This window comes from Primulina tabacum, chromosome 9 (genome assembly GCF_025594145.1).
Source record: "Primulina tabacum isolate GXHZ01 chromosome 9, ASM2559414v2, whole genome shotgun sequence".
Classification (NCBI taxonomy): Eukaryota; Viridiplantae; Streptophyta; class Magnoliopsida; order Lamiales; family Gesneriaceae; genus Primulina; species Primulina tabacum.
Genome location: NC_134558.1, coordinates 24,951,142 through 24,967,367, shown reverse-complemented (window position 1 = coordinate 24,967,367; position 16,226 = coordinate 24,951,142). Strand labels below are relative to the sequence as shown.

At 34.4% G+C, this 16,226-nt stretch overlaps 1 protein-coding gene across 2 annotated transcripts; it reads right to left on the bottom strand.

Moving 5' to 3' along the window:
- Nucleotides 1-279: 279 nt before the first annotated feature.
- On the bottom strand, nt 280-2,766 carry LOC142555024 (uncharacterized). Of its 2 annotated transcripts, XR_012822308.1 has the most exons (6): nt 2,321-2,766; nt 1,794-2,012; nt 1,216-1,241; nt 898-1,137; nt 678-736; nt 280-588 (listed from the first exon to the last, which is right to left on the bottom strand). XR_012822308.1 is itself a non-coding variant. In XM_075665660.1 (5 exons), the coding sequence occupies exons 1-4, from the start codon at nt 2,699-2,701 to the stop codon at nt 915-917; spliced, it is 849 nt and encodes a 282-aa protein (XP_075521775.1). In that variant the 5' UTR covers nt 2,702-2,766; the 3' UTR covers nt 280-588; nt 898-914. The 2 variants fall into 2 exon arrangements, 1 of the variants encoding a protein (XP_075521775.1); XM_075665660.1 differs by lacking the exon at nt 678-736.
- Between the last annotated feature and the right edge of the window lie 13,460 nt (nt 2,767-16,226).

The window sequence follows — 16,226 nt, the reverse complement described above, 5'->3', positions numbered from 1 at the left end:
GTATTTTCTAATTTTCTTCGGAATGTTTGCTTTATCTTTTATGTAAAAAATATAAAAAAGTGAGCTGAGCACCCTATGCATTCCGATTTTAAAATTTTGAACACCATAATTAAAATTTCAACTTTCTACCATAATTAAACTTATTTTTCTCATATATTCATCACTTTATAATCACTCATGCCCGAAGAGATTGGGGGGTCGGAGGACATTAGGTTCATGAGATGCGACCATTAAAGATAAAAGATGAAATAATAAATCGAAAAATAAAGATAACATAACTAGTTTTTAACTCTGGTTATTGTAAAACTTGAATCAAATGATAGACAATGCAGAGATGTTGAATCTCTGTAGTTCACACACTTCTAACTATATGTTTTAGTACAACTTCAAACATTTGGTCCGAAATTCCAGATTCTTGTTTCAAAACTGATACTAATTCATGTTTTGCATAAACATTCAGGATTTACACATATCGATTCCATGTAAGGTAAGTCCTATAAATGCTTTCCATACCCATATATCTCATTTTCGAACTCAGGAGCCGTCTTCACAGGACCACCTCAACAACTTTGGGATATCAGAGTATGTCTATCCCCCAAAAGAAACAATGGTTAAGACTTGGACATGTAAAAAAACATAAACAAAAACAAAAAATCGATGAAAAACAATATTTTTACACTTGAGTGTTGTGTCTTAATCTCGCGTTATCCAAATTTTGTTCCTCACAAATAAATCCCTGAAATTTGTTCGCATATGAAATTGAAAAAATATTCGGCATAAGCTATGGAACTCGGCATAAGCTATGGAACCCATGAGTTTACATTGTGTAAAGATCATTACCTCGTCAATAGAGTGTTGCTACATAATTACAAGATTAAAAATGAATAAATCGGTCACCTTGATCCATTTCTCAACTACTCCGTGTTATCAGAATTTTGATCCTCGTTGGAACTGGCTTTTCCAGAAGTGTCTGCATCACCCGACTGTGGATCGGATGAGCTTAAGGATTTATTTCCTCCGTCAACATCACCTTCCATAAAGGAGTTGAAAGCAAGTTGTCCCGAATAAAGGAATAATCCAAGAGCATTGGCGCCAAAGACAAAAGTAGCAAGGTAACACATTCCATTTATTATGGTCCTGCACGGAATTGACGAAGAAAGATAATAAGTCTACTATAACAGGGAAATGAGCTTGCTAGCGAGTCACAAGATTTACCTAATTGTTATGGTTATCTGGCGGACCTGAAAAATGGTTAAAAAATTCAGAACATTAGTGCATTGGATGATAACTTTTGCAGAGTCCTAATGAAGTTTGATAATAAAGTTCAAACCAAACAAATTGAACTCGAATTTGAAGTTAAATAGAGCCCAAAACATTACATTTTTGAGTTTCGAGCATTTTCAAGCTCAAATTCAGATATGAAAAAACAGCTACAATTCGTTTACACCCAACTATCATAATTGATTATAAAATAAGTAAACATCATGGATTTATCTTCATAACACATCCCACCGCCGATAACATGATGAAGTTATTAACTACAATCTGATACAAACCGGCTTAATTTTGCCCAAAACACAATTTAATTGGGATATTTCTTGTGTACATCACACATCAATCACATTGTTTGGAGCAATGGCCCTTAACTGAACCACATTATGCATCAAATAAATTTCAGAAAAATCGTACTATTAGGCAATCACGCCACCTTGATGAGGAACAATTGCTAGACTTGGTCTATGCAAGAGTTCTTTCCTTTAATAAACACAACTAAAAAAAACAAACAAACAAACCGAGTAGTTATCTGAAAGTGTTTGGCGATTTAAAGAAGCTTCGATGGTTGTTGTAAACTTGAAGAGAATTGTGGCAATCACAGCAGCTGTTAATGCACCTAGAAACGCTTGAACAGGTGAAGGGGGAGACTTGGCTGTAACTGGAAATAAAGACATTGATTTCAAGCTATCTACAGCCTCCTCTTTTAAAGATTTGTTCATCCCAGATGACCGAAATTTCTGAAATAAAATTAACCGTGATTGAAACACTATACTAGAACATCAAAACCAAAGGCTTAATGTGCAAATTCCACAAAATGGTCGCATTAAAAGTTGAGAACATATTTTCCAAGAAAATGACACAACTCCCAACAGAAACTCTTCAGTGCAAACGATTCCACAAATTCTAACACAGGAGGCTTGGCATCGAAGAAATGGGCACAAAAGCGTATAGAACCTGAAGGTGAATTTGATTCATTATCGCCCAAATTATAGCGACGTCGTAAGGAAAAGACGCGCACAAATAAAAGAACATCGAAATGAAGTACCATTTCTTTGGCACGCTGAGCGCGGCGGCGGAGGGAGCGGAAGAGAAAAACGGTGATGGCACCGGTGAGGAGGACACTGGTGGCTGTCTGGAGGAGGGTGGGGTCATCAGTGGTTGCAAAAATGGAAGGAACTGAGGGAGGTAACTCGACGGGACCCTCAACCGCCGGCGCCACAACGGGTGTGACCGCAGTTGTAGCGGCGGTGAGTTCTTCAGAGAGCTGGGCAAGCCATGTCTTGTGGGCAGAACATAGTGAATATTCATGATTTGGTTTGATGGGTCTGGAAGGAAACTGAGGAGGACGTGAAAACGGTAATGGAGGAGGTGAGAGGTGGAAGACGGCGGCGGAGAAGCGGAGGAGCTGCAGTTGAGGCTGACACATTTGGCAGTTTCACGGGTGATGGAGGATTATCTATTTAGCTATTCAACTGATAATAAAAATTTGATTTTACTTGATTGATTATGGGCACAATATCCCGAAAGGGTACCACCATCAGATGCAAGTGGTACAAGTACGAATATAACTTACTATTTTGCGGGCAAAATTGAAAATTCATTTCAACATATTAAATTTAGCATCACAAAAACTAATAACTATTTAATTAATTTATGAGAAAAGTTTAAATAAATCCTCAAACTTTAATTTCATTTTAAAATTTATTCTCTTATTCATAAAAAATTAGTTTAAATCTATACTATATTTAAGATTTTACAAAATCGTCTTTGAACCCTTTTTTTAGTAGATGACATTGTTATTATTGAAGTACCGTTTTCCTCGCACCCAAGACATAGCGGAAGTTTTGATATTTTTGTTTCGACGTTCGAATTGCTCTTTGGACGTCCTATAAATTTAAACATTCGTAGGATATTTAAAATTGTTACTTTTGCGTATTCAACGTTGGCTCCAAACTACTACGGATTTTAAACACAGATAGTTCTTCTTATATATCTTTTCGAACAGGATCTCCTTCCTTTGATTGTCAAATTAAGTCCAAGATCGGATAATATGTTCCGTGTTTGGATCACACTAGTGATCTCAAACAATTTTTGCTTCGAGACTAGGACACCCGAACAGTTAGAAATCCGAAGTTGATGCGGCAGCGACGAGGCGGCGAAAGTGCTCTTGGCCGAAAAATATTTTTCTTAAAAAATTGTGTTGGCCAAGACTTTGAGGGAGGATATGAGAGTTTTTGTGTATTGTGTTATTTTGTTATCAACATTTGATAATATATTTATTAAAATACACAAGTCACATGTTACTATAATTTCTAATCCTAATGTCCTTAAGACTCTTAATTTTTATTAATTAAATTCTCATGTAATTATATCATGTATTAATCAACTTTTAATAATGCATGATATATATTTAAATACACATCTTTATATCACCATATATATATATATATATATATATATATATATATTTAATTAGTAAATTTCAAATTAATTAAATAAATAATTTTAAATTCATTATAATTTCGATCTACGATCTGACAGTACAGATGTATCAAAGATATGAATCTTGTTCATACAATGAAAATTGAAAATTTTGAAGATTTAAAATTTCTACTGATCCGTTTTTTACAGCTGTTAGTTTTGTGAACTCTTTTACAAAGCAAGAAGTTCCACCTTCTTTACTCAATTAGCAGTTAAGTTAACTTCCATAACTTCTAATATATGGATTCAACTTATAAACTCATTTATAAGCATTTTGTTTGATCTCCATCAAACTACAATCGTCAAATTCAATTCTTTGAACTTGATTATCTCAACGGGAACACATATTTCGATACTTGCGTGACCCTCAATGATTCAGAGATACATCTAGTTGTAGGTTCACATATCCATGTCATTCAAAATTACATTTATTCTTATTCGATCTTACCAAAAATAGCTACATTCTTTTCATATATCCCTTGATCAAGAATGTCAGAACTCATTTCTGATTGCACATGTCGGATCATGGTAAGAACGTCTAGTAGCATCGCCCCATGATCCCCTAGGTATCGCTGATAGTGTATGCAAGAATATTAAGTTATGGTTAGAGTATAGTATAGTCCATTCAACTCATATATCCAGATCGAATCAGCAATCATTGGTATATTGAGAGTTGCATATAAATTCGATAACGATGTGATGAATCTTTGAGTAATAATAGTGACATGATATGTGCAACTGAGGAAACACTTTTCCAAAATGCACATGTCTTACTTTGGCTAGCGATTTCTTGCATTATTAACCCATCAGATGACATTTAATATCTTCACTTATAGAGAAAATGTGAATCACTTACTACAATTTGTTCCTACATATTCCAAACTACATCCAATCTCGCTACTTGATGACCCTCAATGGAGTTAGTAAACGGATCAAAGTGCATGCAAGTATGTCGAGCCTCTACGTTGTCTCGAGTCAAAGGACTAATAAAGTACAACCATAACCACATACTATTCTTCTCGATAAGTGATAACAACTTGAATAGTTCGAAGGAGGGTTGTTCAGTGAATCATCAAATGATCATTCATCTGTATGAATGGACATCTCTATGCCCTTACCAATGAAACATGATGTTTACATAACAGATACTAGTCTCGAGCTCAAGCGACTTTTATCCTTATTTTAGGTGGTTGGTTCGACCATGAACCTGTCTAGAATATATGATACATTTCTTAATAAGTTTCATGATATTACATTGAGAGATAGACCTCATGGTATCTATTATATATTCAAGAACTTTATCTATACAACTTATATGGATATACAAATAAAGTAAATGTCATAATTGGATAAAATCCTAAAATATTATTAAAATAAATTTTTTTACATTATAGCCAATAAAGCTCAAGACATAAGTTGGATCACTAGGCACATACTCTAACAATTATATCCTCCCATAGGCATAGACTACGCAAGTTTTTCAACCTATATACCATGAATTAAAGGTATTTTTTTTAAAAAAAATATCCCATTGTGATTCCGTATAATAAATAAAATTTTACCTCTTTGACCAGAATGTTGTTGGGTTGTATCCACCAATGTTTACAAACTGCTCCTTATAGCCTAAGCATATAGTAGCAATAGATGTTTCATGAAGTAGATCTCTTCAACATCACTTAGCACAACCATTTATCGTTTCCTACCTCAGGGTGTATATTAAATAAGTTAAATTTTGAAAATAATACATGAGATGACAATAACCTTGGTTATTTTATTCAAATATACAATATATTATAGAAGAGAAAGAAACTTGTTTAGTTACTTATAGTAGCATGAATTACAATACACATAAATTGAAAATATAACAAAATTTATTTTGAAAGAAAATGAAGAGTTTGGATGATGCCTTCATATGTATTTTTTCTTGATATATAAAGAGGTCTTCGTGGATTTGAAATCTGGAATTCAAACTTATGAATTGTTTTGCCAGTTGTCGCCGAGTATACACCATTTGTCGCCAACAACATCTTTTAGTTGGTGTATACTAGTTAGTGGTCTATCATATTGTAGTGGTTGTGTGGTCTATCTTCCACTAACGGAGTAGTTGGATCACATACCTTCTTCACCTTTGTCGGAGAATCTTTTTCTTTTGTATGGTCCCCTGGAAAACGTGACTTATGTGGACCTTCACCACCTGGATTTGTCTCTGCATTATGTTTTCAGTCAGATTTAGGCCGAAACTTTTCCCAAATTCTGGCTCTTTCTGGTTTAGGCATTCTGAGCATATTCTTTCTGGCCATCTTCCCACATTAGCATATTGTAGAATTTACGACGAGTTTTTTTACTCATAGGAAACTTGCAGTTCCACAAAAGATTTTTTTTCAAATATTTTTTCTGCAAAGCTTGTAGTTTTTCATGTCATGGTATTTAACAGAAAATATCCATTTACAGAATTTTAATAACACTTAAATGAAAAGTTGACTTTGTCTATCTTTGTGAGAGACACCCATAATCCCCATGCTCGTCTAGTGGAAATGTCATCTTCATCAAGTAATGAAACAAAAGGTGTTTAATTCTCCGAAGGATCCTAGATGAACTTATGGATGTTCATGTCTGGTCTTCTCAACTTGATAAAATGAAAGGCTTCATGTGAGCCTTTCTCGGCTAGTTATCGTGTTGTGTTAAAATAATAAAGCTCTAGAATATCTCCTCTTGACAAATAATATTTATCTAGTCATTCTTCATAAACAGCTTCTTGGATCCATTTTAATAGTGCTGAGATTTCTGAGAAGCTGGGTGATGTGGTATAAACTGAGGTAAGAGCTTCAAATTCATACCATGCTTTTACCATTTTAGGATATGAATTTGGTTTCATCCACATCCTAAGATATTTTCTTGCTACATCAACTTGGATTATGGCTAGGTTGATGTCTATTCTTGTTTTTAATTCTCTTAGTTTTGTTGATGTACCTGAAATGGAGAAACTATAATATCGTTTGTACTAACATTTAATTAAAGTTTTAGGTCTAAAAGTTGATATCTCCCTCTTCAATCTCTGATGTGAAGGGTTGACTTGAAGACTTGATATAAGGATTCAGAGCTTCAATTTTTGCTTTGACCGACTCATAGTACCCACCCCCATGGGTCATGTGAAGCTGAAGACTGATCAGTCGACTGGAGGGCTAAAGCTAGTCAATTTCAAGGATCAAACTTCACCCAAAATGATATATGAATGAAAGCTTTACGATTAAAATGATTATTTGATATATGATTTATGATCAAAAGTTTTTAAATGATTTATTTATGCTTAAATTTATTTTTAAATGATTTTACGATTTATGATTTAATTATGCTTAAATGATTTTAAATGGTTTATTTATGTTCAAAAGCTATTTTAAATAAAAGTATGATTTTTAAATGATTGAGTTTGTATACGTATTATTTGTTATCCATGTTTAGAACGTGCTAAGTATTTAGACTCACTAGGTTTGTATGATGTAGGATTTGATGATTTTAGGGAAGGCGCTGACGATTAAGTGGATCGAGTGGAGCAGTACACACCCAAGAGCCGTTTATTACCGCACTAGCTAGATAGATAAATTATTTAAGGATTTATTATTAATGATTTTATTAGAGATATTTTATGCTTTGTTTTATTGTTAGTCGATCTTTTTAAAGGTCGATATAGGATTTTGGTTAGTTGATGATTTATGATTTATGATTTATTTTATGCACATGAGATTTCATATGTTAATTTATTATGGTTGCTAGAAATGTTAAGTTATTTTATTTAGTTAGTATTTTCGAGTTTATGATTTATGATTAGAAAAAAAAATCGAGGTAGTTTCAGTTGGTATCAGAGCCAAGGTTTTCCTCAAAGGGTTGTGTATTGTCACTTTGAGAAGCTCAATAAGCCACACATCAAACATGTGAGTTTTTACTGCTTTATTTTTTATATGCTAAAATTCTTTTAAATGCTTATATGATACATGATAAAAATGTTAGTTGCATGCTGCATGAAAAATGATTAAATGCATGTTGGTTACGTTGTTGAACGACGTGTACAAAGATGCCTCCCAGAAGGATTTTGCGTAGTACTGATGAGGTTAAACATGAGGAGGATATTCCACAGCCTCCACCTGTTCAGGATGCTAGTGCCCGTGTGCTAGCTGATATGGCTTGTTTATTAGAGCAACACGTAGGGAATGGAGCAAAGGTTAGACCAGAGGCTGCCTATGAGCGATTTAGGAGGATGGACCCCGAGGATTTTCATTGCACTACTGATCCATTCATTGTTGAGGGATGGATTAGATCTTTAGAGGTGATCTTCTGTTACATGGAGATGGAGGATGCCGACCGAGTTCGTTGCACCATCTATCTACTGCAAGGCGACGCTTCCTTATGGTGGGAGGGAGTGGAGCGGGGAGTGAATATGACGACGTTGACTTGGGAGGATTTCAAGAGAGTGCTCTATGATAAATACCTTACTGCTGATGTTTGTTCTAGGATTAAGAGGGAGTTTATGAGTCTCCGTCATGGGGATTGGTCTGTTGCCGAATTTGTGCAGAAGTTTGATAGGGACTGTCACTTTATGCCCTTGATTGTCAATGATGCTGCTGAAAAATTACGACATTTTTTAGATGGTTTGAGACCGACTATCCGTCATGATGTGATGCTTAGCGATCCCACTGATTATACTAATGCCGTTGCCAAAGATTTTAGAGCCGAGCAGTCACTTAAAGATATAGAGTGGGAGCTACAGCGAAAGAGGGACCGTGCTCAGCAAGCCAGTCAGAGTAATAAGAAGCCTTATGTGGGACCACCTAAGCAACCAGAACCACCAAAACCACAAGGACAACCACCAAGAGGGAACGTTCCGAAGGCTGATGAGAGACCGTTGTGCAAGGAGAGCAATCGTCCACATCTTGGCAAGTGCATGTGGGGCACTTACAAGTGCTTCAAATGCGAAGATTTGAGACACAAGGCTAAGGTTTTCCCAAAGTTCAAGGAACCAACTGCTGGAAGAGTTTATGTGATGCAAGCTGAGGAGGCGAAGGCAGAGCCGACATTACACTGATTTCTAGGTAACCTAGTTGTTTAACATTTTTTCGATACTTTTATTGCATGAAATGTTAAATTGGGTAAAGGGAATTGATTGAGTTAATGAATAACTTAGAGAATAATAGGGTGCATGAACCACTTGAGCTGGATTTAGGAGTCGACTTTGGAAAAATTTTTGGTTAGAAATGCAATTTTCAAGATTTTGAGGACCGAATTGAAGAGTAAGCTTTAAGTTAGAGGTTAAGTTTGAGGTGGATGAGGGAATCTAAGCTTTGCAATCATCAAGTCAAGGGAAATTTCGAGGATGAAATTCTATTTAAGGTGGGGAGAATTGTAACGTCCGAAAAACCAACATACGTAAACCGTATGCATGCAAAATTATTTTAATTATTTTATTTAATTGCTTTTAAATGCTTGCATGATATTTATTATATGATTAAATGTATGATTGCATAATTAAATGATAATATGACATGATTACATGAAATTAAGGATTTTATCCAAATATTCGATAATAGGCAGGGGAAAAGAGACCGGAGACGACTAAGACAAGAATGTGTACTTTCTTTAATTAATGGCAAGGCTTCCTAATATGATTAAAAAATGATTTAATTTTCCTAAAAATGTTAGAGTTCGAATTATTTTACGAGTCGAGCTCGATTTTTCCCGGAAAATCGGTTTTGGGCAAACAAAGAGTTTTAAAAGATCAAAAATATTATTTTTGGAAAAATAATTTTATAAAATTTTATGTTTTAATTAAATAAGTGTTATTGGACCCAATTTAATTATTTAAAGAAGGCCAATTGCCCTTAAGCTTGCAAGCCCAAAACAAAAGCCCATTAGCATGTTGTTTAAATCTATAAATAAGTTACCTAGGCTTTCAAAACATCATATTTTAACCTAGTATCAGCCGAAATTCACCCTCACACACACCTTCAATTTTCGAAAATAAGGAGGAAAGAAAAGGCTTGTGTTCTTCGTCGTCTAGTCGTCCAACATCACACCCTCGCCAACGATCGTCTATTCGAGCGTTATAAACGCAAAGACACGTTTCTTAAACCCTTTTTAAACATCATACAAATCATAGTATGTGTGTGTTAATTGATTATGCATGAAAAATATTGGTGTTCGCTTATTTTACTGTAGGATACATATTTTAAAATTTTTAATGATTTTACGCTTGTTATGAAAAAAGTTTTTAATCCAACGAGTACACTGCCAAAGTAGGATGTTATATGATTTAATTATGGACAAAACATGAAAAAATAATAGAGAAAACAAGCTGGGACCGTGGGAAACAAGAGAGGTTTGGAACCATGGGTTTTTTATGGTTGTACAAGGGTCATGTGGCTCGATGACTTGCATGGGGGCTCACGGTAGGCTGGACGTGGGTCAGGGTCAGGGTCAGGGTCAGGGTCAGGGTCAGGGTTAAGAAGGGTCCTAGCATGGCTAGGACTCCTTGGTCGCAGCTTTGGAGGAGTCCCATGGAGCATAGACTCCTCGCGTGCACTGGTGGAGTTGACAGCAGCCAAGGGGGCTTGCGGCTAGGGCAGGGAGGCTCACGGTCAGTTCTTTAGGTCTAAGAAAGGTGGTACAGGGTTGGGGCAGGGGTTGGAGTGGCTTGGGTCGCTGGTGGCTCGAGCAAAACGTGGATGAAGAAACTCGCGCACCTTTGAGAGCAAGCATGCGCGGCTGCTGTATCCTGATTCAGGGGGTTTGCTGCAGGGTTCTAGGGTCTGGTCTGGACAAGGCTAGGCGTGTTCCAGGGTCATTAAGGGTCATGAGTGGTCAAGTGGTTAAGGGCTGGTAGAGTCCTAAGGCAACTTGGAGTCCTAATGCACCTTAAACTCACGCACGGACCAAAGGGATCAAGGGCAATAAGCTTTAACGCGGGTCAAGGGCTGGTTCAGGAGCTTGGCGCTGGTCAGTAGGGTTCTGAGATGGGTTGGCTCGGGTTTGGCTCGAGGTAGCTTGACCATGGTTCGAGTAAATAAGGAGTTGGCTCGGGTGGTTCAAGAAGGGTCAGATTTCGAATTTAAAAGACTAAAATTGGAACCATGGATCCACGGGTGTGATTCATGGCTCAGTGGAGTAGATTAGGTACTAAAAATTTTATGTTTAAAATTTGGTAAGAAAATAATGAGTTTTGGAATTTATTCGTGATTTAATCGCCTCATAAAACGCTAATTAAAGAATTTATTGAAACGCCTAGATTTAAGGTTAATAAAATTATGAAAAATTATATTTAAGATTAAATAATTATTTGGGATAAGCCCATGTCATTAAAAGTGAGAAAAAGATAAAATCGAGAATTTTTACGTCTAGGGGCAAAACAGTAATTTTACACTTAGGAAAATACGTAAAAGCTTAGCAGCGTCTCGAAAGATCATAATGCATGTTAAATGATATTTTATGATTTATGGTAAATCTGTGCAATTTATATTTTTAAAATGTTATTTTCGGAAAGCTGTGATAATTTATGATTTTTAAAGAAAATGAAAAATATTTTGAGGGATGTGAATTGACTGTGACAAATGATATATGATATGTGGGGGATCCATTTTTTTGAGGGAGCGTTGAACTTACAATTTTGTGGTGATGATGTGAGGGCCAAGACCCCAGAGGGAACCCATATACGGGTCAAGGCCCCAGAGGGACCCCGTGTATGGAAAAAAGCCCAAGAGGACCCTGACGATCGTATTTACATGGTGGAGCCTAGTGCCCACCCCCATGAGGAATGTGGAGCTAAAGACTGATCAGTCGACCGGAGGATAAAAGCTAATCACTTTCAAAGATCAAACTTCACCCAAAATGATATATGATTGAATGCTTTGCGATTAAAATGATTTTATGAATATTATTTATGCTAAAAAGTTTTTAAATAATTTATTTATGCTTAAAGTTATTTTTAAATGATTTTACTATTGATGATTTAATTATGCTTAAATGATTTTAAATTGTTTATTTATGTTTAAAAGTTATTTTAAATAAAAGTATGATTTTTAAATGTATGAGTTTGTATATGTATTATTTGCTATCTATGTTTAGAACGTGCTGAGTCTTTAGACTCATTAGCTTTGTATGATGTAGGATTTGATGATTTTAGCGGAGGCGCTGACGATTGAGTGGATCGAGTGCAGCATTACACACCCGAGGACCATTTATTTTCGCACTAGCTAGATAGATAAATGATTTAGGGATTTATTTTTAATGATTTTATTAAAAATATTTTTATGCTTTGTTTTATTGTTAGTTGATCTTTTTAAAGGTCGATATAAGATTTTGGTAAGTTGATGATTTAGGATTTATTTTATGCACATGAGATTTCATATGTTAATTTATTATGATTGCTAGAAATGTTAAGTTATTTTATTTATTTAGTATTTTCGAGTTTATGATTTATGATTAGAAGCAAAAAAAAAAGTAGAGGTCGTTTCAGTAGCAATGTTTGTCTTTTTTTCGGATAGGACAAGTTCTTCTTTTTTACAAAGTTATAGAAAATCTATAAATGTTTATTATGTTTGTCTATATTTTTCGATGCTCTTAAAAACATCATCAATATAAACAAACATAAAATTAAAATATTATTTAAATATATTATCCATTTTTCTTTGAAGTATATGGGTTTATTAGTTAAACGCACCGATAATACTTCCCAAATATAATTACCTGACGGTGTAGAGAAAGTTGTGCATTTCTTGTTATCTTCCTTCATTCGAATCCTATAAAATTCATATTTACAATTAATTTAGATAACATTTTTACATTATTTATACAATTGATTAAATTATTTTTAGTAGGTATGAAATACCCATTAAACTCTAGAATTTTATTAATCTCTTGAAATTAATAACTAATCTGGGTTGATTTTTTTTTTTAATTTCATCATGATATTTCGGCGTAAAATGTTCCTTGATAATAATTTGCATATCCTTTTAATCATTCATGCTCATCGGGATAGGCTTACATATGACGAACTCATATTCCTTATCTTTCTTAATTTTAATGTTGGTTTGGAGTTGGTTTCTGTCCCACCATGTCAAGGGGTCTTCATTGTTTGATAATTTTTTTCACATCTTCTACGGATACTTTTTTTTTTTTTTTTGAACACTACATCCTTCTGGTATAAAGCTATTTTGAGAAATTATATTTCTTCTGATTTGAGGTTTTGATATGCTCTTAATCGAAGTATTGTTTCTCCAAATCATCTAAAATCCTTCATTTTTGAGTTCATAAGTTTTCTTTCATCGCGACGATTTCCGAAAAGCCGGATTGATAATTTTCTTTAAAATTTCTGTCTTAGTCTAGGGACAATGACTTCGTGACCACATAGTTTTGCTTTAATCTTCTAGTCTCATTTTCTTGTGTATAAGATCTAAAAATTTGCAATAAATTATTTCTTAGCAGAATGTCTGCTCTTGTATCATGAAAATAAATTGTTGATGTTTTCACCTTGTACCAAGGTGTTTGTCCAAGACCTTCAATTAATCTTTCTGTCAACTTAATCCTTTTACATAAAATTAAGATCATATTCTCGTCAAACAATCTGAGGTAATTTTTTTTGAGACACTTCTCTTTTTGTTGTATAGATTCCCCCTCCTCAATTAATATAAGAAGTAAAATATTCTGCTTTATATTGTTCATATAACATTCCTACTGAAATATATATTGAGAATGAGCTCGTGGTCATTGGATTTTCCAAATTCTATCATCTGCCATGAATTCCATTCAATTATCTAGACATTTCTAAGGTTTGTGTTCCTCAAGAAATTCTAGCCCAAGAACCAATTGATTTGGTTATTTTCCAGGGCTTCCTTGATATGAATTTCCAATTCACTAATATTGATCATTCTTTGGTAAGTTCATATCATAAGTTGTTCCAATTAATATATATATTACAAGGAAATTGATTTCTTTGTCTTGTACTATCAAATACTATTTCAACTTCTCTTCATCCTTCTGGACATCTAAGCTTTCACATTGTCGAAAAAAAAATTTAGTACATGGGTTTCTTGGACATGAGTTTTTCCCCGCCAGTGAATTATTTTTCTATCTACTTGAAAATATAGTCTTCTTGATTCTAGTTTAAGACTTTGACTTATTTGTAGAATCGATTTGTCTTGAATCTGAATATTTGTTTCTTGTATTAAAGAAAACTCAATTCTTTCTAGATAAAACATCTTAGCAATTTTTCAAAATATTTATAGTATTTCAATAAAATCACTTCTAATAAACAATTTCGAGTTATGTGTATTAGATAAAACATATGAATTTTGATAGGTAATAAAATATGATTAATTACCATCTTTCTTCAACCTATTTTCTTTGAATTTTTGATGTAATGTTAAAGCTCGGCTGAAATATCGATCTGCCAGGTTGTAGAAAATTTTTGGGTAAATTACTCCTACAATTTTTCTTGCGCAATCATTCTCTGATATTGTTCCAAGTATCGAATATTGAAGATTACTCATTCGTTTATCTTATTTAACAATGTTAATATGTGAATCTATTTCTTCTTTAAAAGTATCTTTTATCATAATCTAGTTTGCTTCGATATGAATCCAGGACATGGTTCGTGCAACTTATATCTTGGGTTTTTGCAATTTCTAAATTTATTCAGAAGGAAGTAATTGCATCTCCATCCTGTTTCCCTTAAGTTCGATAGGGATTGTCATTTCCCTTATGTAAACTTTATAGATTAGATGATACTTTCTGTTTCTTAGGCCAAGATTTCTTAATAACGTTTCTACATGTTCTGCAGAGAATCTTTGATATCTCTGTAGGCTATGATTTTCTATTATGATTTTTTGCATCATGTTATGGGATATTGTTGTCTGGTTAAAAAAACCAAACAAGTCTTCATGTGTTTCGTGTTGAAACACACCGTCTTCAGTCATATTCTGATTATGTTCCATCAAATTCTGCATAACTCAAGATATCTTCTTCTTCGTATATACTCTAGTATGAAGGAATATCTTCAAACGGGTATACTTGAACCAGATCTTGGTAATAAACCACTTCATCAATATCCGGGGTTAGTTCGAAGTGTTTTATCCATTTTTCTGGATATTAGGTCGAAATATGACCTCTTGTTCTACATGTTCAGCAATTACAATCTTTAAAACTTTCACTAGCTTGGGTTTGAGCTCTTCTGAAAGTTTTCTTGGTTGGTGTATGCCCCGTGCTTCGAGATGAGTTCGATGCTTGGGATGACGTCCTAATTCTTGATCGTCCACTTCTTTGTCCAGATTCGTAAGATCTGACTTTTTGTATAGACCATACTGTTTTTGTTTTCCAAGAACTATTTCCATTCATTTTGACATAAAGATGAGATCTAAAGCCACTCCATTTTTTCCTTTGTGGCTTACTTCCAATGAGTGTGGAAAATCATTTTTTTAAAAAAAAGGAGTATGTTTATTAATACCCCTCAATCGTTTGTTATTATTTTCTAATGCTGTCATATGATATCATTCTGCCAATTTCTCTTTAAGAAAAGAGGCCCTTTGTGCCAAAGTATCTTGTTGGAACATTTCATGTTCGCAATCTTGATTTTGATGTTAACAAAAATTGTTATTTTGTTTCTAATTACCTAAGTGCGCAGAAACTGATCAGGATTTGAACTGATCATTTATCGAGCCAAAACTGAAGTTATAGAAGAATTCAAACTGAAAGTAACAACTGATTAATCGAATTGAACAAGTTCAACTGATGAATCGTAAACAAGTTCAACTGATTGTCCACCTGATAGGTGGTTCAATAGAAGACCTTCAGAAACCCGGCCAGTTGATGAAGAGATCAACTGATGAAAAGCACAGCTGATCAATTCAACTGAAAGATTGAAATCAGTTCAACTGACGAGTCAACCGATTTCACCAGCCCAAATGAAGATCAGTTTAAATGACTAGTTCAGAGCATCAGTTCAAACCAATCAGTTGCAGAACTCGACAAGCTTATTCTATGAGATCCAGCTGTGTACAAAGGTACAAAAGAATTTGTACTATCAATAGTACAATAAAAGACGTTGCAGTAAAGCTTAAAGATAAAATATTTCATAATGGTTGTCGGAAAATTCGAGACACAAATTTCAAAGAACGCATTCAAGCTGCAACGATCACATGTAATGAGTCTTGATGTACCGTCACATTACTGCTAAAATACAGACCAAGACCATCAACAAACATATACATGAATAAGAGGTGGAAAAATAAGAGAGAACAGATAGGGCACGCTTATTGCATATCAGTTTACAAAGAAGAAACCATACCAGTCGAGGGAACACTCCAAGTTATATTAGCTTAGTGGAGAAGCTTATTTCCGTCAGTGTGTGAGAACACATTTCGAGTTGTTTTCAGAGATCAGTTCACACACACACACACACCACTCAAAATACCATCTTGCACAAATACGTA